The sequence below is a fragment of the Bactrocera neohumeralis genome, chromosome 5 (assembly GCF_024586455.1).
Source record: "Bactrocera neohumeralis isolate Rockhampton chromosome 5, APGP_CSIRO_Bneo_wtdbg2-racon-allhic-juicebox.fasta_v2, whole genome shotgun sequence".
In the NCBI taxonomy this organism is placed as follows: Eukaryota; Metazoa; Arthropoda; class Insecta; order Diptera; family Tephritidae; genus Bactrocera; species Bactrocera neohumeralis.
Genome location: NC_065922.1, coordinates 47,025,512 through 47,046,809, shown reverse-complemented (window position 1 = coordinate 47,046,809; position 21,298 = coordinate 47,025,512). Strand labels below are relative to the sequence as shown.

The 21,298-nt window shown below is 37.1% G+C and overlaps 1 protein-coding gene across 16 annotated transcripts in view; it reads left to right on the top strand.

The window, feature by feature from the left end:
• LOC126758931 (disks large 1 tumor suppressor protein) overlaps nucleotides 1-21,298 on the top strand; it is a 154,617-nt gene that overhangs the window by 74,858 nt on the left and 58,461 nt on the right. For all 16 annotated transcript variants that reach the window (XM_050473404.1, XM_050473395.1, XM_050473391.1 and 13 more), the window contains one exon: nucleotides 4,844-5,056. In XM_050473404.1, coding sequence (XP_050329361.1) covers nucleotides 4,844-5,056 — 213 coding nt within the window. The remainder of the gene's footprint in view (nucleotides 1-4,843; nucleotides 5,057-21,298) is intronic.

Genomic DNA, 21,298 nt, shown 5'->3' with positions numbered 1-21,298 from the left:
ATCATTTGAACGGGCTCGCGAGAGATGTCGACCTCTCCTGCAATCTCTCTATCACTTACATGACGATTTTCAAGCCCCATATCTTTTACTTTTTTAATATTTTCATTAGTTGAAGAGGGCGAATCGTTGAGAACGAGGCATCTCTTCAACGATCTCTCGACAAATTTTACAAATTCGTCTGTTTTAATCTTGATCAATGATTTTAAGCATGAAAATAAGAAAAGAGTTGTTGGAGCAAAATTTGGCGAATACGGTGGATGGGAGACTAGTTCATTTCGTTTCAATTTATACATATATGTATGTATGGAAATGCCCTTTGTCTCTTTGGTGTTGTTAAAGTTAATACTCTCTTTAGTTCGTGATGCGATCTCCCGTTTAAGCCAAAGGCAAATACAATTGCTCAGATAACAAAAGCCAAAAAATTTAAATTTTTTGCAAAAGAAAATTAATGCATGATTAAATATATAATCTTATTATGTAATGGTCTCACTATATATGTATATGTATTATTAGTTGTATACATATACATATATAGTGAGACATCATTTCTGACCTTCCTAATTATTTGATGATCTCATTTTAAACCATGCAAACTCAGAGCACAAGATGACTATGCCAAAGGCAGTCCATTTCACTATTCATTATAACCACCTCTGCTAACCCTTAGGAAATTGCAGGCAAATACCACAGTAATATAGCTAAAAGAAAGAAAATAGATAGCAAAAAAAATGCATATCGCAAAATTACAAGAATTGTCCAAACAACGCAATAAGCAGAAATTACAATCAAAACCCTTCTATGTATAGCTATGTCATCAGAGGATTGTCGACGACAGCAACTCAAGCAAACTATGGATGATGAATTTTAAATGCAAATTGCGATTATAATAGAAAGTGCTTACGCGTGCTTGTTAAACTATGTACAGTGATGGGCAAATTATTAGAACCGGGTAGTTTTTATAGTAGATTTTCATTGGCAACAGAGCAGAGTGGTCTAGAAACAAAAGCTGGATCTTCTTCTTTGCTGGCGTAGACACCGTTTACGTGGCTATAGACAAAGATACCAAGTTCAGCCAGCTCCTATTCCACCTAATCTCTCCAACAGAGTGGATGTCTTCCTTTTTCTCTACTCACACCGGAAGTTACTGAATCGAAAACCTTCAAAGCTGAAGTGTTCTCTTTCATCCGAACAACTTGACTAGCTAGCACAGCCGCTATCTCTTGAATCGCTGAACTACGTCATTGTTGTCGTAAATCTCTTACAGTTCATCGTGCCATCGACTGCGGTTCTCGCCGTTGCCAATGCGCAAAGGACCATAAATCTTCCGCGTAACCTTTCTTTCGAAAACTCCTAAGGCCGACTCATCAGATGATGTCCTTGATCATTTGAGGAATGATGAGGGACTTGTAGAGCTGGCCTGTCTTAAAAGTCAAATACGAGTATCCGTACCCTAAACAGGGTGTACTAAGTTCGCCACGAAGTTTGTTATACCCAGCAGGATACGTCTAGGGCCTATTATATAAAATATATGTGCAAATAAAGGATCGGCGTGAGTCTGACTCTGTCTGTATTTTTGCAAACGGTCTCAAATTTTGCACACGTTCTTTTCTCACCAAGAAGCCGCGGATATGGTACAGAAACTTTTTTTTCACAAAATTCGGGATGATTTACGGTACAATCTACAAACAAATTATTTAGTTCGAGCCACTGTGGCATATATAGCTTCCACACATACTGACCGCTTATAATCCAGTCCTTATGTGGAACCTTTTTTCATTTGGCGAGATATCTTTATGTATTTTGGCAAGGGTTGTTGTCCAGGGCAATAATGCAACCTTCGAGGAAATTGTTCAGATCGGATCACTATAGCATATTGCTACACTACTACTTATCCAATAAGAAATGTACCTATCAAGGGTATTATAGTTTCGGTGCAGCCGAATCATACATTTTTTCTCGTTTTATATACATTATTACCCTATTCGTTAAAAAACTCCAAAATAACCTTCTGCTAAAGACTAAAGAATTAAAATTTGTAATTTTTCTTTCAATCATATGTCCAACAAAAGGTCACCAAAAAATGTAAACAAACCACAGCTGATTTATCATTATTATACGAAATTTAGCTTAACGAGCTTTAAATACACTAAATTCTTCTCAATCGCATGGCTGTTCAGCAAACGTTACAAAACGCGCTGACAATAATTTGTTGCTTCAATGTACTCATAACCGATTCGTCAAAGGGATATAAATTCATATTTATGTATATACACGCCGTATATACATACAACAGCATGTCATTCATATTTGTTAGCGAAAAGCAAGCAGGCCAGCAATCTCTGCTAATGCGTTATTATCCTTTCCCGCGGCTTTTCCTATGCCATAACAAAACGAAGCACTTTAGCTGGCAACGAAAAAAGCAACATAAACTACAAATGGTATTATATTCGAGCATAAATCCTATTGTATAGTGGGGCGTTTACACACAATTTAACGCCACCTTAACATTATTCATGCAATCCTTTGGCAGCGAAAATTTATACAGGCATTTGTGTGACCCCCAGGCGGGGGTGTCAACTGCTGCACACACCGAACAAGCTGCCGGCGTGCCAAAAAATCTCGGCGTATCCTTAAATGGCCACAGTCGCTTAAGCTGCTTGCCACCGCGCCCACGACTAGCTAGTGTTATGCGCATTGTGTGTACGCTTGTTATGCATTGGATGGTTGCTAAGCGTTGCGTTACGAAACAAAAAGTGTTAAATCTTGTACTGGCACAGATTTTAAACGTTTTTTGGCCTAATATGTGCGCGTGCATGTGCTTGAGTGTTTTCTTTTTTGTTTTGATACTCGAATGAATTTATTTTGTTGCTGATATTGTCAACGGGTATTGTGGAGCGCACAATGGCATTGCCAGCATGCGTTAGTTTTATGTTATTTGTTTGCATTTCTTTACCATATTCATTCTGGTTTGACAGCATTCGTCAACTGAGTGTGCTTTCATTACATGTGTCTAAAGTTATATGGTCCTTACATTGCGCTTTTTATTTTGAGCATTCTTCTCGCGTAAGTGTCTTTTTATGACAGTTTCATATAAATGTTTAGAGCAAATACTTGTATATTTAGCGGAAAACAATGAATTACTTGCGCGCATTGTTCTTCATAAGTTTTCTTGCAAAGTGTTGGAAATGTGTCAGAATTGAAAAGTAAAAAAAAAAGTTCAAGCAAAAATAAAGTAATTTTCATTATTATATTAAAATGCGTTAATGCGCACATGCGGGGGGCACCTTTAATGGTTTCGCCGGCTGTAATTACTTCCGCGCGTTAGCTTAATAACGTCTAAACCGTGTTTGCGTTGATACGTAATAGCTTTACGCGGATATCCTTAATTTTCGCTGTTTTCTTTTGCTCGTTAGCAACAACTGTCATTAAGGATAAACTTACATGTACTCCATGATTATAAAGAAAGCAAGAAAAACGTTAATTTCGGTAGCACCGTAGCAAATGAAAAATTTTCCATACAATATCTTAGTTTGATCCGTCAATTTGTATGACAGCTATATGCTATAGTGTTCCGATTTAAACAATTTTTTCGGCGATTGTAGCATTGTTTTGGAAAATAGTATGTGCCCATTTTCGTGAAGATATCTCGTCGAATAATACAATTTTCCATACAAGAACTAAATTTTGATCGTTCATTTTGTATGGCAGTTATACGCTATAGTGGTCCGATATCAGCGGTTCCGACAAATGAGGAGCTCCTTAAAGGACGTCTGCAGAATTTCAGAGCGATATCTCAAAAATTGAGGCACTAGTACGCGTAAAGAGGCAGACATACAAACATACATAGCTGAATTAACTCAGCTAGTCATACTGTTCATTTGTACATATGTATACATACATATATATTTTAAAGAGTCTTAGAGTTTCTTTCTGGGTTTTAAAACCTTCCTGGCAAACTACAAAAAATTTTATATTAACGTTAACTTATGTAGCTGCTTCTTCTATACCTGCGATCCTAATTAAGTGACTGTGTAAAATTCGAAATTGCTTAAAAGCGGTACATAAAATGGCTGATTTCATGGAGGCAAAATTTAATGCAGAGCGCTTTTAAAATGGCTGCTTCAATGCAATATGCTAATTACACAAACAAAACTGACAGTGTGCAACTAGACAAAAGTACCTACTATTTAATGCTCAAAAGAAAATTCATCGCCGCGCCTAACATACAAGCACATAATTTTAGTGATTTAAATTTAAAAAAGAAAAAATTGAAATAAACAATTTAAAAACAAAACATGATTGACTGGGTGTCAATCGTTCGGCATTCGCGTCGACGCTTCTCCAACTATGTCGGTGCGCGTTCGCCAGTGCGTATACGTCGACGGCGCAGACAGTTAGTTGCGCCACCGCTAGCAGCAGCGCCGGCAGCACCGGCGCCCACGAAACACGGCAGCAGCAGTGCAACGACGCCGGTGGGCGCAGCAAAAACGCCCACTGGCAGCGCTGAAGCGCACAGCGGCAAAAAGAGTAGCAGCAATAGTGGCAGTGGCGGCGGCGGCTCTCAGTACGCCTGCTGTTGCGCTAATGTAAGTGTTGGCAGCGTCTCATGCACCAATGGCGGCGTAAGAGCGCGCTCCAAAAATACAGCACAACTGTGTATATTTCCCATTTGTTAATATGTCATTTAAAATACATATTTTGTTGCCTCACATTTTTTTCACATTAATTTTAATGCTATTATTGCGCACTGTTCTGTGCACTGTGTGCTAAGTACTAATTACGTAAAATGATGTCAAAAAGTAAGAACTTATGAAGTTTTTTTCTTTTTATTTCTATTTTGCAGAATCAGCGCATGAAAGTCGATGGCGACGCCGACATTCCCAAAGAGAGTGCGGGAGTTAGCGCTAGCGGTACTGGTGCAAGTGAGGGCGGCAGCAGCAGTGCCGCAAAGGCGGCGGCCCGTTCGCCTGAATCGGCGCCCTATCATAACCGGCAGCAACAGCAGCAGCAGCAGCAACAGCCCAATACCAATGTGGACACTGTGAGCAGCGAAGCTGTAAGTGCCAATGTCTACAATAATACCAAACACAATAGCCAATGCAATAGCAATAACAACAATAACATTGTTTCGAATTCAGACGTTTGCATAACGCCAATTTACCACTTTAATTGCCTACAAATGGGCAATTAATTCATGCTTTGTCAAAGTTTATATACGCATCTGCTCGCTTTAAGCCAGCGGAGAAGAAACTTCTTGGATTTTAATAATGTCATTACGTTTTTATGTCGGTTGTATTTTTCGTGGCGACATTCGTTGCTGAAAATTGTTTTATTGTCCTAACAGTCAGTCTAAAAAGTGCTTGAATTATTAATCGGAGTCCCAATTGAATTAAGTGGCACAGCTAGAGTAACATCTTAAAACAAGGCCATTTTTGAGAGTTTAAAAAAATACTGTTTCAATTTTTTTACATTTTTAAGGTTATATTTTAAAAAAATTTTAAGAAAAATATTAAATATTTTTTGGGTTACACGCGATCTCCAACCGCGTTAAGCGGCTACATGGGTTTCCTATAAATATTTTATAAGAATTTTTTATCAAGACGAAGAAATTCTTAAATTTGTGGAAAAAAATATTCTAAACTCGGCTATTGCGACGCCATTTCCGGTAACCCCTCTGAAAAAAGATGCGCCCGCGTTGGCAGGATAACTCCTTACAGAATCATCTGAAGTGAAAAAAATTTTGTTTTAGTTAAAACCTTAACTTAGAACTCGGAAGAAGGAAAAACCATTTTAAATTCGATTTTTGGCAAACATTTTTACAAAAAAATTTAAATTTCAGTGACAATTTCGCGAAATTTTTTTTTTTCAAATAGTTGTAATCGTAAAATAATGTAGAAATATTTCGTACAATTTTTTAAGAATTGTATCTCAAAGACCTGTGTAAAATTTCATAAAGATCGGTTGAGTAGTTCTCGAGAAATCTTGTCAACCGACTTCAATGACACAGTTTCGAGAAAAACGAGTTTAAAGACGGCGCACTTAGCCCAGCTAGCCTCGAGCGCACAAGTTCTCAAAGCTATATCTCCGAAATTATTACTTGGATCAACTTGAAAATGAAACTTGAATTTAGGACAATATTCTAGAGGTGTTGTAGAATTTGATAAGACAATAAAAAATTAAACTTTTTGAAACACGTAAACCCATGTAACCCTTTAAAAATAAACTGGTGAAGCTGATTGAACTCAGCGGCTACACTTTATAAGCCTGTAACTCAAAATATAACTTAAATAATTATAAGTATGATATTTTGAAATGTATAGACTATCGAAATATTAAAAAAATACTACTTTTTCATAAATTTCACACTAGAGGCACCCTTTAAACTCAAATATAGGAATATTAATATTTGAAATTAGGAAAATTATTTCTCGGCAGCCTCGCATTATAATTTTATATATAGTCATGTACTAATTAATTCTTATACTTGCCACTTATATGCCCCGCTTAGGCAGTAAAATTAGTAAGGAAATAAGGTGCGGTAGTGTCCCCATCCTTTATTTCGCTGCGCCCTTTTGCCAATTTTTCGTTTCCGCTCGCTTAATACGTTAATGTTTTTGTGTCACAACAACTTAACAATAAATTATAATGCTCGTTTGCTTACGATTTTCATGTCATTAACGTTTTTCCTATATTACGCAATTTTAGTGCGAAAAAAAAATAATTTTCGTTTCTTTTTGTACGTTTTTCATTTATTGCGCTAATTATTGCTCGTGCTGAGATCCCTAATATGCCAATAAAAAAACTGATTATTAGTTTTGTTGTAATTCTGCATTTTGTCGCTTGTGTTAATATATTATTAATTACTTTTAATTTACTCATATATTTAATAAATTAATAAATATGTTTATTTAGCTTGTATGTTTTTATATGATTTTTGTAATTGCTTAACAATTCATTTGTCAATTCTTAATAAATAAAAGTGCTGCTTAAGTTTTTTGTATGGCATGTTGCATTTTATTTTATTTCGCTGAACAATAAGGTTTGTATATAACTTTTGATTTCATTTTTATATTTTTAATATATTTTCGTATTTCTAATCACAATCTATTCTAATTCATTATTTTTTTATGTTTCTTTTTTTAATTTTTTTTTTTCAATTATTATTAATGCATTTTTTTAAATTTATTTAACTAAATTAGTTTAAAATATTTTATTAAAATCCTTTTCCAATTATCAAAATATCAATGGGTTCCCATTTACCATGTATAGTTATTCAACAAATTCACCACAGCTAGCTGCGCTATTCTTACGCGCTGTGGCATCACTGTGCGCCGCAACAAGTTCATTGAGAATGTTGCCAATCATTTTTACGCGCTCTCTTCATTTCTTTTTTGCTTTTGTTTTCGCCTCTTCTCCAATTCGGGTGTTGCTTGCGTAGCGGCATTTCGTTACGCATACAAATCATTGTTTTCGTGTTAAGAACTGTAAAAAATTAAACCTAACCAATAAATAAACAGTGTTTTAGTGAACTGGATTCCTTTGATAATGAAAAAGTGTAGTTTAAGCAACTAATAAAACGTTTCATAGCAGTTGAAAGTTACTCAAGTGATGGACAATGAAAGAGCCAACGAACAGAAATTTAGATTTGTGAGTGTCAAATAGTTGTGGAGCATTGCCAGCTGTGTGAAATAATTGTAAAATAAGTTTTGCTTCGAGTATCGAATTGATGCGGCCGTAAACATGTTGCGCTGGCAGTGAACGTTTTGTATTATTTTGTTAACCGAGGGACTTCGACACAACAAAGTTGAAACTCAATAACGCGCGAATATTGTAAACATATTAAATAAAAAAGTAAACGCAGTATTTGTGTTTCCAATTGGCACAGCCATAACATATATTTTGCAATTCCTAGTGTTTAATTTTTTGTTAGAGTTGCAATGTCGAGCGGTCATAGACAGAGCAATGGCTGAAGGTGGTGTCACTGGGCTCGTTGCCGCGTTACATGTTTATTGTCGTCAGCAAAGTGCTGCGGTCTTTACATTCGCGGACGGTTTGTTAATTTAGTCAAGCGCTCGTAGCTCCAGAGTGCTGCAGTTGTCGCGAGATTGCGTGCGCAAACGAAAAAAAACGCGAAAAAAATTGAAAATGCTAAAAATAAACTACATGTTCTAAAAAGTAAATAGTTGTATGCAACATGAAAAAATTACAGCCGTTGTAGCGAAACAAAAGTAAAAAGTAGAATCAGTGCGGTGACAGAGGTAGTGTTGAAGCACGCGAAATAATCGCCAAGAGGAAAAAGTGACAGAAAGTAAATGAGAGAATAGAAAAGGAGAGAGCGAGCAATTGTTTTAAAACGTCGCGACAGCGAGAGAGAGCAGAAAGTGGACAACAAACATTAACGGCGTGTGAAAATAGAAGAAGAAAAAAGGAAGCAAGCAACTTTAGCTCGTCGCGCAGTGTTTTTATATCATAGAAATGTTTATTTTTTATTTTTCGTGCGCGTAAATATTCTGAATTGAATTTGAAATAAAGTCGAACGAACGCAATACAGCAGCGAGTGACATCCATAGCAATTGGCTGCCAGTGATTTCGTGACGGGATAAGCGTAAAAAACGCTAGAAAATAGTGAAAAAGTGCCTTTTTATATAGGATAATTTCTTGAGGATTAGTGTTTGTGTGGCGCAACGAGATGACAACGCGTAAGAAGAAGCGTCAAGATGGCAGTGGTAGTGGTGGTGGCTTCATCAAAAAAGTATCCTCGCTTTTTAATTTGGATTCGGTAAATGAAATGTTATTTACATAAATGCGCTAAGCCATATTTTAAATATTTTTGACATTTGTAATATAATTTGCGATTGGAAAGAAGACGTTTCTTCAGAGTTGAAATTTTTTTTTGTTAATTATTTTCGCGTTAGTGGGTGATGTGACTGGGTGTTATGGACACATTCATTGTATGATTCCATAGTTTATTTTTAAATTTACTTGTCGGCGATTGCTAGCACCAAAGCGCTCAACAGTGGCAATTTATTTTCTGTGTACAAAAGCAAATTTGCGTTTGCATTAAATAAAGTGGTTGATATGTTGTAGCTGGCCAAAAAACACTGTCAAGCCGTTTTTGATAGCTCGGCAACGCCCCTGTGACGTTCTTCACTCTTTTACGACAAATAACCATGTCCAAGTGGAAAAATGTAAAGCAACTAGCAAAGTAGTACGTAATAGTATTGTCTACATTTGGCTGCTTGTTTAATATTTTCATTTGGTCAATTGGGCGCAGAGCACATTCATGCACAGTTTTGTGTGGTGTCGCAATCGACACAAATTCACTTGGAAGCTCATATTCGCGTATATCCACCTTCGCCGGATCGTACAAGCAGCATCATTCATGTACAAAGATATGTATGTACCACTAAGCCCAGTATGGCCTACTTCGTGTGTTTCTGTTTTCGTCGCCGTCTATGACAGCAACACAAGCACTAGTATTCGCGTTGATCATGGTAGCTATCTTCCGCGTGGTTGAACTTCCACCAACAACTTGCAGCGTTTTTTGATTTTTTATTGTGGTAATTTTTGCCGCCTCGTACACAATTTTCTTATTCTCGATGAATTTGCCTAACTTGCAAGTTATTTTCGCGCACTTGACGTTATAGCTTGGTGCCAGCTGTAGCCATAGTCGATTTTGTGCGTCATGCTGCTCCACATGTGTACGCTGCCCCCGGTGAAACTGTTGACTGTTCCTCATTGCTTCTATCTGTGCTTCTTAGGAATTCCTACATACCTTCCTCTACTTTATGTTGTTTCTTGGTGCACTTTTTGATTTTTTTGGTTGCGATCTTCTTGTTACAACTTTTATTCTCACTCAAATGCTGCTGCTGCTACTGCCGCAGAAACGTGTTGAACCTGATTCACATCTGATAATATTTGCTGAAAATAGAAAACTTTTATGGCAATTGCCTACTCTCTCTCACACACATTCTCTCCTCGTTCACACCTTTCTTTTGCCCTTGGATGGGTGAATCTTAACTAGTTAGTAGTGTGGTTTGCACAGGAAGTTGCCGGCAGGCTTTGCATATCCTGTTTTGCAAGTTATCACTTGGAATCTGCTCAGTTTGCTGTTAATTTTTCAACCATTATTCAACTCGAGTGCAAAATTAGAAAATGTATACATAAGATTTCAGTTATTTTATGACTTTTTGCGTGCGAATTGAGCACTATTTCCAAATTCTTTTTTATTGTACTTTCAAGTGAATGATTTTTTAATGGCAAGTAGCCAAAAACTGTGCTTAAATGAGATAATTTTGCTATTTCCTTTGCGCTATGCCACAATTTTTAGTATGCTGTGTTGGGTGGTATCTCGCATGAGATAAAAAAATAACTAAAGCTAAAAATATTTCTTCATAAATACAGTATTTGCTTACTCACGCATTTGTACGTATGTATATACAATATGTACATATGTATGCATGTGGTCTTACACAGTTTTTTCATAGGCAGGAAATGTGCGAATTGTTTCCATTAAATATGCTATATCTAAAGAAGCTATCAATTCCAGATGCTTGCTATAGCACAGATTTGGTTTTTGTTAACGTCTCCATTCATACTAAATGCATGTAATTTATATGTGTGCCGGCAACTGGCAACCTGTAAACATTTATGCTACCCACACCGGCACTAAATTTAATAAAATGATTATATAAACAAAAATGATTTTTTCTTTATTCTGTTTTATATTTTCATTCTATTTCTTGTTCATGCTCACTTAATTTATTCATGTTGACTTTTGAAGGACATTTCTTTGTTGATTCATTATTATTTTTCTGCTGTGCCGTGGTGAGTTTATTGCCTTCCTTTCAGTTGTATTTTGTTGTGTGGTATACAAAACTGCTTAAATATATAACTTGATTTATAAATAAAATAATATATTTGTGTTGATATATGAAAGTTTTTCAAATATGTAAATATTTTCTGTCAATATATAAATTTACAATATTTTCTTTTTAAAAATTGGAGATGACTTTGAACAGTGATTTACGTTTCACTAGCATAGGTACCATACAAAATGTTTATAATTTTGACAAAGACACGCTAATTATTTTATGTAAACAGCATGTTAAAGTTATCTGTATTTCTAGGGCTATTGGTTTGATAGTATATACATACATACATATGTATACTTAAGTCGGTTCATTATTATTTTCCCTTTCACTTGGCATATTTCAACAGTGTTTGCATTAAAGGTCATTATTTTATATCCATTTGTGAATTTCAAACAATCGATTCTTGTTTTTGCAAATATATTCAACGTACATTCATGTATTATATTTTTCGAAATTTTGAAGGTGATGGAGATAGAAGCATTTTTGTAAGAATGTTTTAACTTCGTGTAATCATCTCACAAAACATAAAAGGCGTATCTGACGAAACACCGTTTTCAGAGGCGTTTTGAACTTTTTCTTTGTCAAAAATCAAAACTTTTACTAGTCCTTCGGTCTTTGCCTGTTTTCATCTACATTAATAATAAGTTTCCTTTTTTTCGACATTTGAATTTGAGATATTTTTAAGATTTTTCCACTAGACGCCTTTTCTCCTGCAGATCGATTACGAAATCAATGAAATTCAAATATTTCAAAACGAATCACCGATTTTTAAAGTACATTAAATTCTGTACATTTGAATAAAATGAACGATCAATCTCCACTGAGACAAATTCCGACTCCTTGTCGCGCTTTATTCAGGGCACAGCAGGGTCAGAAAGCACTTGTCTAACATGGGCATAGTCTCTTGTGCAAACTGCCGGCTTTGCGACATACAGGCTTCACATCACCTCAGTTGCACCTAGCAAGCTCCTGGAATTGTTCAGAATGCTGGACTGTTGTGGCCATATGTGATATAGGAGAGTGTACAAAAGACCATAAGTCGCAGTGCAAAGCCTTAATTTTCTATTTATCTATTTATATAAACCAGTAACTTTACTTTTGTTTGGTAAAACTGTAGCGATTTTGTTTTTGTTTTGTTTTGAGGAGTTCTGCGGACGTAACACTATTTTCTATCTCCCGGTGCACTAAAAGCCGAGTTTCCTGGGATCAAGTTGAAATGGCTTCTGTCATCAATAATATGTAAAATATTTATGTCTCCATTGGCTGTTTAGTTTTCAATAATAATAAACTTCGATATTCAGCTAACAAATTATCTCTAATTTACGTTTCTCTAACGAAAGTGTCATAGAAAAGTTAGCACCTACCTATCAGCGAATGGAAGTAGCAGAAGTAAACAATAACTGCCACTAAAACAGTAAAAAAGAAGGCAAAAGCATTATTATATGTAATATGTTTGCAAATGTAAATATATACATACATACGTATACATATTTATGTATGCATGATAAACTCATAGCATATTATTTAGCATTGAAAGATCACATGAAGGTGTGAAAATATTACAATTACAATCTATGCCACATATGCGTGTAAATATGCGTATATATATGTGTACAAATATATGTACATGTATGCGTAAGTGTAATTGGTCTAACCTTTAAATTTTTGTATATATTACTTCATTCACCAAATCCCATGACATTCTTCAGATACCACACTAAAAGCATAACAAACATAAACTTCAGTACAATATGCTTACATAAAACAATATCGAACTCGCTGCCAATATTTGAGCGCTATTACGTGGTTAGTTATCAATCGCCTCTGACTGTGGTTGTGATTAAAATCACATAAAACGTGTGTGGTTATGCAGCAACTGGAAAATCCATACAAAATAAAGTTATTGAATGTTGTGTTGATTGCTAATGCCTCTCTAACAGCGCGTGTAAATGGTAACGTTAGTCAACAAATATAGTTAGTATGTACATGTGTATGTTTAGAAAATATAAATGATTTGATTATGATAAGATATGCTTATGAAATATGTTTGTTATGAGTGATTATATCACTGTTACACATAGAACTACAGTTTTGGGCAAAACATTTGGGCAACATAATTTGCAAATGCCAATAAGAAAGCAACGTCTAAGTGAAATAAATCTTAAATTTAAATGAAAACAAGAAAAAAGTTTACTTCGCTTGCAGCGAAGATATAACACCCTTCACAAATAATGCATCCACCCTCATACTTCCACGTTTTTATAAAGACAAATTTTAGAATGCCTTAAAACGTATTCCTATCAATTCCGACTTCTTTATTGGCGTAGAAACCGCTCACGCGATTATAGCTGAGTTTACAGCAGCGCTGTCGTTCATCGTTTTACCCGATTGGCGCCAATTGGAGATTCCTGGCGAAGCCAGGTCCTTCTCCATCTGGTCTTTCCAACGGATTGGAGGTCTTCCACTTCCTTTGCTTCTCCCGGCGGGTATTGCGACGAATACTTTCAGAGTTGGAGTGTTTTCGTCCATTCGGACGACATGACCTAGCCGGCGTAGCCGCTGTTCTTTAATTCGCTTAACTATGTCAGTGTCGTTGTATACCTCATATAGCTCATCGTTCCATCGAATGCGTTATTCGCAAATGCTCAAAGGACCATAAACCTTCCGCAGAAGCTTTCTCTCGAAAACTCGTAACGTCGACTCATCAGATGTTGCCATCATCCATCGTCCATTAGCAGGACGGGAATAATGATTGACTTATAGAGTAGAGTTTGGTCTTTGTTCGTCGAGAGAGGACTGTTTGCTTGATGACAGGAGATATTTCGTCTTGTCCTCGTTCACAACCAGACTCATACGCTTCGCTTCCTTATGCAGTTTGGAGAAAACAGAACTAACGGCGCGGGAGTTTAGGCCAATGATATTAATATCATCGGCGTACGACAGCAGCTGTACACTCTTATTGAAGATTGTACCTGCTCGATTAAGCTCTGCAGCTCGAATAATTTTCTCCAAGAGTAGATTGAAGAAGTCGAACGATAAGGAGTCTCCTTGTCTGAAACCTCATTGGGTAGCGAACCTTCCCGATCCTGGCGGCGCTTTTTCCGTATTAGCTTTACGGGGATAACAAGTTCAGACATAGCGGCATATAGGCAGCTCCTTTTCGTACTGTTAAAAAATGCTTTAAAAATCGACGAAGAGGTGGTGTGTATCGATTTCACGAATATGGCGCATGGTGAATAACTGGCCAGTTGTTGATTTGCCAGGTCTAAAGCCACACTGATAAGGTCCAATCACTTTGTTGACGGTGGGCTTCAATCTTTCACACAATACGCTCAATAGAACCTTATGTGCAGTGTTGAGTAGGCTTATCCCACGGTAGTTGGCGCAGATTGTGGGGTCTTCCTTTTTGTAGATTGGACAGAGCTCACTTAAAATCCAATCGTCAGGTATGCTTTCGTCCGACCATATTCTACAAAGAAGCTGAAGAAGCTGATCCATAATAGAAAAAAAAAATAAAGCAATACATTTCACTTCTGAAAAGATATAATCATTTACATTTGTAGAGTATACATAGTTCGGAGACTGTATTTCAGAAATTTTACGTGACCTTCCTTTTTCTTTGTAAAAATTTGTTGTTGGTAACCTTCAATTTAGCAATCTCACACTTTCCTTCTGTTCGCAATCTTTCAATTATTTTAGAATTCTGTTTTTAATGTGCTTTGCACTTCTCATAAAACCTTACGGAATTTAGAACTAATTATATTTATGCATCACAAAAGTGACCCTATTTTTTGTTCATAACTGTATAAGTGTACAGCATACGTCACAGTCAACTTGGCTAAAGCAAAAAAATTCTCTGACTTTGGCTGCAATAAAAATTCATAAAATAACATAAACTCAAAATAAATATATAAATTAATTTAAGTCGATTATATAATATACTCTTATGTAATGCAATTGGCAGCAATGACCGCCAATAGTGATTAGATGTTAACGTTTTATTGACAGATTTTTGTATGCGCATATATGCAGATATCTTTCTATACATATATTATATATGCATGTATGTGCACTTGTTCATGCATATATACATACTTACATATGTATGTATAAGCTCACATGCTAACATTTAAAATATCGCACTTAGTCATAGCGATGCCTCAGCGCCTTCCCAGCAACAGCGACACTCATACTTTCCCCATACGCGTGCGTGCGTGTGTGTGCTGACCAGCTGGAGCAGCTTGTTTGCTATCAAACGGTCTATTATTGTTAAGTCGTCTCCAGCAATTTGGGTGTGGTGCCTCACTCAGTATTCCACAACTTACAAACAAACGTGCAACTGTATATAACACATACATATGTACATGTATATTTGCTCATTTATAGTCGTATTTACAAGCATGTGTCGCAAAATCGATTCGAAATTATATTAAATATAGTTTTTTTATATTTTTATTTCGCTTAATTTACTTATTTTTCTCTTTCAATTTGAGCAATCGATTCGCCGCTTTTTGCCTCAATTGTAGCGAGTAGACTTATTTTTCTATTTGCACGGCTTCTAAGTTACATATTTCCAGTTGTCGCCTTTACTTGTGCCGCACGTACACACACACATATACTTAATGTTTAATAGCTTACACGCTTATTAGCCCTGTGCTCGTGTGCACCGAGTTTAGTTCGTTCGTCAGCGGCTAATTGAGTGCAGACCAGGTTAGCCATTAATTAATTGAGGCATTTGTGGTTTCTAAATATACATACCTACATACATATATGCATATTATATACATATATGTATGTAAGTACTCTCCACCTTCTCACACTTTGTTAATTTGGTTAGAGAATTTCGATAGAGCAAAACTAGTCCCTTACAAAATCCCTGGTAATGGCTTCTCAATTTCTAACCGTGGCTAACGGTAGAAATTAACCCTTAATTTATATGTTTTTGTTCCAGTTGAATATGAACATAGAGATTACTTCTTATTGTTATTGCTTTTTCTGTGTTGTTGTTGTCGTCGCCTAATGGGAGGGTCGAGAAATGCGCTCTATAGAAGAAGTCGAATCATAGGAAAGGGATTGTTAGATGTGTCTATTGAAATGGACGTAAAAATGGTTTTTTGTAAGAACCCTTAATGTTTAGGTCCAGTCTAAACAGCTTGTAATTTAACCTCTGTACTATTTCTCGGCGAAGCTCGAGCTCTTTATTCGCAATAGGTACCTTAAAAAAATCTAAGACTGTTATTTTCTTTCTCTGAATATTACAGTAGTTGCCTAGCAATTTTTTGCATAGTTCAAGGAATGCTTCTGCCGTTTCCATGACAGTCAGGTTTCCACAACCGCGACGGAACTGAATTTTTATTCGGTCAAAAACTGTCAACCTGACAAAATTACTGCACAGATGTCTTTGTCGTTTCAACAACAAAAACGAATACCAAGCAAAAATTGTTTAGAGAAAAGTTCGCTGCTTCATGTAACTGGCTGGAATTGCTTTTGCCCAGTATACCGTGTTTTATTATGTTCCACACTTCCTAAGCAGTAAAGCAGTGATGATATTTTTTTACCAGATTTTGCGGAATGGTTTGGCATAGGTGAGGTAATATAATAATAATAATACAATATCATTGGCTCTTCTCCCAAGGGACGACATTACCAAAAGAGTAAACTTCACTAAGAAGTTCAAGGTTCCCTTAGCAGTAAGGCTCAATGGCTGAATCCCACTCTTGAAGTACTGCTTAGGGATAGTACGATCAAGTGGTACACCGACGGACCGAAAACGTCCGAGGAATTGGTGCAGGACCACGCACCAAACTCTATACCTATGTGAAGTTTTTCGAGCATATTTAAATCAGAGGTCTTTGCCATAAGTCGGTGCGCAAATATCAAGCTCCAACGCAACAATCGCAACGAACGTATAACACTTAAAGCAATATCTGCCTACGAGATTAAATCTACTGGTGCTGGTGCAGGAGTGTAGAGAACAGCTGAACAGTCTATCGGAATGTAACCAAGTGTACCATATCTGGCAGCATCCAATAACATGGTAGGACTTGAATCCTTCATCGCCGTAAAGAGCTGCTGGGCAAGGAAGAAGGAGTAGGTAGGGGGAGGTATTTGTAACAACTCCAAGTGGTTACAACCTTAGCAGGTTTAAATACGTAATCAACCTTCCTAGGGACAAACTCCGGTTACTTGTCGCATTCGACACTGACCACTGTAAGCTCAAGAAGCAAATTGGTGGTTCTGCGACAGGGCGACTAAAACTTGCTGATAATCTGCTAACGCAAGATAAAGACCCTTGGATCCATGTTTCCAAATAGGGATCACATCGCCTCACTAGCACTGAGCAGTAGATTGAAACTTATCAATATGATTGGGTTAAGTGGACCGTTGTAAATTTATCTTAGCTGTTTTCATTATATTAAAACTTCACTGAAAACTTCTTGCAGTGGCAACTTTGCTCAATATTACACTGAAATATATATGGAATTTCACCAGGGTGTTTTTAAAATTTCTAAATCTTTTTCCTTTACTTTCATTTTCGTGCACTTTATTTGCGCTGACCTACATATTGCATGATGCCTACATACATACATATGTACTACAAATGCTAATCGCTAGCATGTCTAACCAACAATCTTAAACCTTAGAAATTTCTAGTCGTTTACACCCCTCGCCTTGCTTGTATGTATTCCTCCTAACTTAACTAAAATATACTTGTATTTAAACGAATGCAGTTATTTGGAGCAACGACGTGCATGCTACCATTGCTTCCCCTCCTCCCGCTAGGGCCGTAATTACTTTAAAGCTACAAAATGGAAACAATCGTAAGTAGGCAATCGTTAGCGCATTCGCGTGCATCAGTTGTGAGAGGATATGGAAAATGTTAAATGTCACCTGGGGGTGGCGCTGGGCGTAGCGCAGCGGGAAACGGGGTTCGTGGCAATGCTTTCGTGTGATTTTAATGCCTTGAGCGCCAGTCAGTCAATTGGAAGTATACACGTTTTGCATGCGAAATTCTTATACCATATTTACGGACAAATATATTTATATAACACGATATTATTAGGGTGATGTCGAAATTATCTAGTAAAAAATAATATAAAAATTAAAACAAAAAAAAAAAATTGCAGAGCTCAATATTTTTTACAACCTTAGCAGGGTATACTAGTTGGTCATATCCAGAAACGTCGGACATCCCTCTAAATATACAATATATAAATATACAAAGGATCAGCGTGACGAGTTGAGTCCATTTAGCCATTTCTCACGTGCAGTCCTCCTATTTTTTACAATATAGCTATCTTCTAGGGCGATACAACGATTATAGCGGTGACAAAATTATTCAATACAATTTTTATAATATGTCTAATCTATCTTTAGCCTCCTAAGAAGCCTAAGAGTCTACTTAGCTGACTGTCGATGGACACCGCTGTGAGATGATGAACCCATGTTTCAGCCATTTTCACACATCGACGCAAAAACTCTGTTCTATTATAATAGAACAGCTTCAAAGACTTCCCGGAATCATCAATTTGTTGTTTTTGTTGGATTGTGAGCTTGCATGGCATCCAATTTACCGTACACAGAGCTTTCGCCCAAATATTTATTCACAATATATCCTATACGTTCCTTTCATATCTTTAGAGTCCCAGCTCTCTCGAACAACGTCTTTTTACGGGCAACCGAATTTTGGGCACCTTTTTGAGGTTTTCGTCGGTAACAGTCTCTTAAGGGAGTCCACTGCCTTCATAGTCCAAATAATGTTGATCGATCCAAATCTTGGCCGCAACAGTATTTTTGTTCCCAAAAAGCAACGCTTTATTAACACATGACATTTCTTTTGACCCATTTTTTGTAAACTATCTCAAGTTGCTTCACTCAAAATGATAAAAGTTCAACATAGATGGATCCAAAATATATAGTTGGTATCAGCTTACGAACTTTTCAGTCCAGCTATTAGCATCCGAACTCCTACAAAATTTTTGAGGAATGCTGTCGAGTTTGTAGAACTTACCCGGATAAGAGTACTTTTTATAATAGAGTTCGTTGTTTGTTAGACAATCTCATTAAATTCCTACAGGAGTCTCCAGCATTTCTTCTTGTTTTTTACGGTATTACGCGGTTATAGTCGAGTTTACAACAGCGCGACAGTTATTTCTTCATTTCGCTGTTTGGCGCCAATTGGAGATTCCAAATGTAGCCAGATCCTTCTCCACCTGGTTTTTCCAACGGAGTGGAGGTCTTCCTCTTCGTCTGCTTCCCCCCGTGTTTACTGCGTCGAATATTCTCAGAGCTGGAGTGTTTTCATCTATTCGGACGACAGCGCAGCCGCTGTCTCTTAATTTTCTAATCTATGTCAACGTCGTCGTATATCTCGTACAGCTCATCGTTCCATCGAATGCGATATTCGCCGTGGCCAATGCGCAAAGGACCATAAACCTTCCGCCGAACCTTTCTCTCGAAAACTCGTAACGCCGACTCATCAGATGTTGACATCGTCTATGCCTATGTACCATATAACAAGACGGTGATGATGAGTGGCTTGTGGTGACTTGGCCTTTGAGGACTTTACTTTTCAATTGCCTACTCATTCCGAAGTAGCACCTGACAAGAGGTCTATCTTGGCAAGAGTTATTCTGCGTTAGATTTCGCGGCTGTTGTTGTTGTTGGTGTTAAAACTGGTTCCAAGATAGACGAAATTATCTACGACTTCGAAGTTATGACTGTCAACAGTGACGTAGGATCAAGTCGCGAATGCGATGACTGTTTGTTTGATGACAGGATATATTTCGCCTTGTCCCCGTTCACAACCAGAGCCATACGCTTCGCTTCTTTGCCCAACCCGGAGAAACCAGAACTAACGGCGCGGTTGTTATGGCCAATGATATCGATGTCATCGGCATACGCCAGCAGTTGTACATTCTTGTAGGAGATTGTACCTTCTCTATTCAGATCTGCAGCTCGATGTATTTTTTCCAGCAGCAAAATGAAGAAGTCGCAATATAGGGGGTCGCCTTGCTGAAAACTCGTTTGGTGTCCAACGGCTCGGAGAGGTCCTTTCCGATCCTGATGGCGTTTTTGGTATTGCTCAACGTCAGTTTACATCCGTATTAGTTTTGCGGGATACCTAATTCGGGCATAGCGACATAATAATAGCTCCCTTTTTCGTGCTGTCAAAAGCAGCTTTGAAATCGACGAAGAGGTGGTCCATGGGGATCCTTTCCACGGGTCTTTTCCAAGATTTGGCGCCTGGTGAATATCTGGTCCGTTGTTGCTTTTCCAGACTTGAAGCCACACTCATAAGATCCAAATGTTTGTTGACAGTATCTACTAGATAAAAATGTATACATGTATTTCACTAATCAGAGACTAGAAGCAAATCACGCTTACAAGTAGTTGAACTTCCGATTAGAATAGATATTGTATCACATAGGCAAAAGTGAATTTTTTTCTAAACCTTAAAATTTTCTGAAATTATTACAAATACAAGTCATTTGGTGTACCTTTGCGACGACCCTAGTATCTTTACGTATACTAAATCGCTGTGTGAGCCCTGAAGGGTTAGCAAAAGTACGCTACCAAGCGCAGTTTAGTGGCCTCGCTAATAAGTCGCGACCGCGTTAACTGCCATCGCCGTCCTGTGTATTTGTAATAAATCTGATTTTTGTAGTTGTTGCTTTGTTCGAGAAGGCTTTTGTAGTAAGCGTGTGTACTTAACTAACTTAAGTTGGTCGTCGTCAGTCCGAGTTAAGGCTGTGAGTGAAGTCAGTTAGCGTCAGCACAAACGTCCGTCACCACTTTGCCATAATGAACAATGTCAGTCGACAGTAAGAGGCATATAACTAAGTACACGCGGAAAAAAGTGGAACGTCCAACAACAAATCTCTGTGTGTGTGTGTGTGTGTGTACATGTGCATATGGGAAAACAAATATAATTACATTAAAGTAGATTTATTTAATGCATTTACTTTCGCATAGAGCTCATTAAAGCCACAAAATTGCGCTGAACCTACACTTACCTCAAATGAAGGGTTGCATTTTTTGCATGAACTTAAGTTTAGCGCGCTTTATTAAATCTGGTTTTAATTGTTGGTGAAATTTCATTGCAAATTACATGCCTCAAATGCGAATAATTGTAACTGGTGTGAGAAGATTTTTATTTTTTACATAACTGAGTGAGTAATGAATGAATAAAATAAACTCAGTTTTTTTCATATCAAAAATATTGTCTTTAATCTCGCTACAAAGCCCGCAGTTTGCATGCACTGTAGCTAAAGGATCTCTACTAACGCTGTTGTTTTTCCATATGCTGTTATTGTTGTTACAGTTTTGTTTACTTATAGTTGAAATGTTCCGGTTTAGGTGAAATACGCAATATTTTGTCATTTAGAATTTCGCTTTAGACAGAAACAGTTAGTTACTTGGTT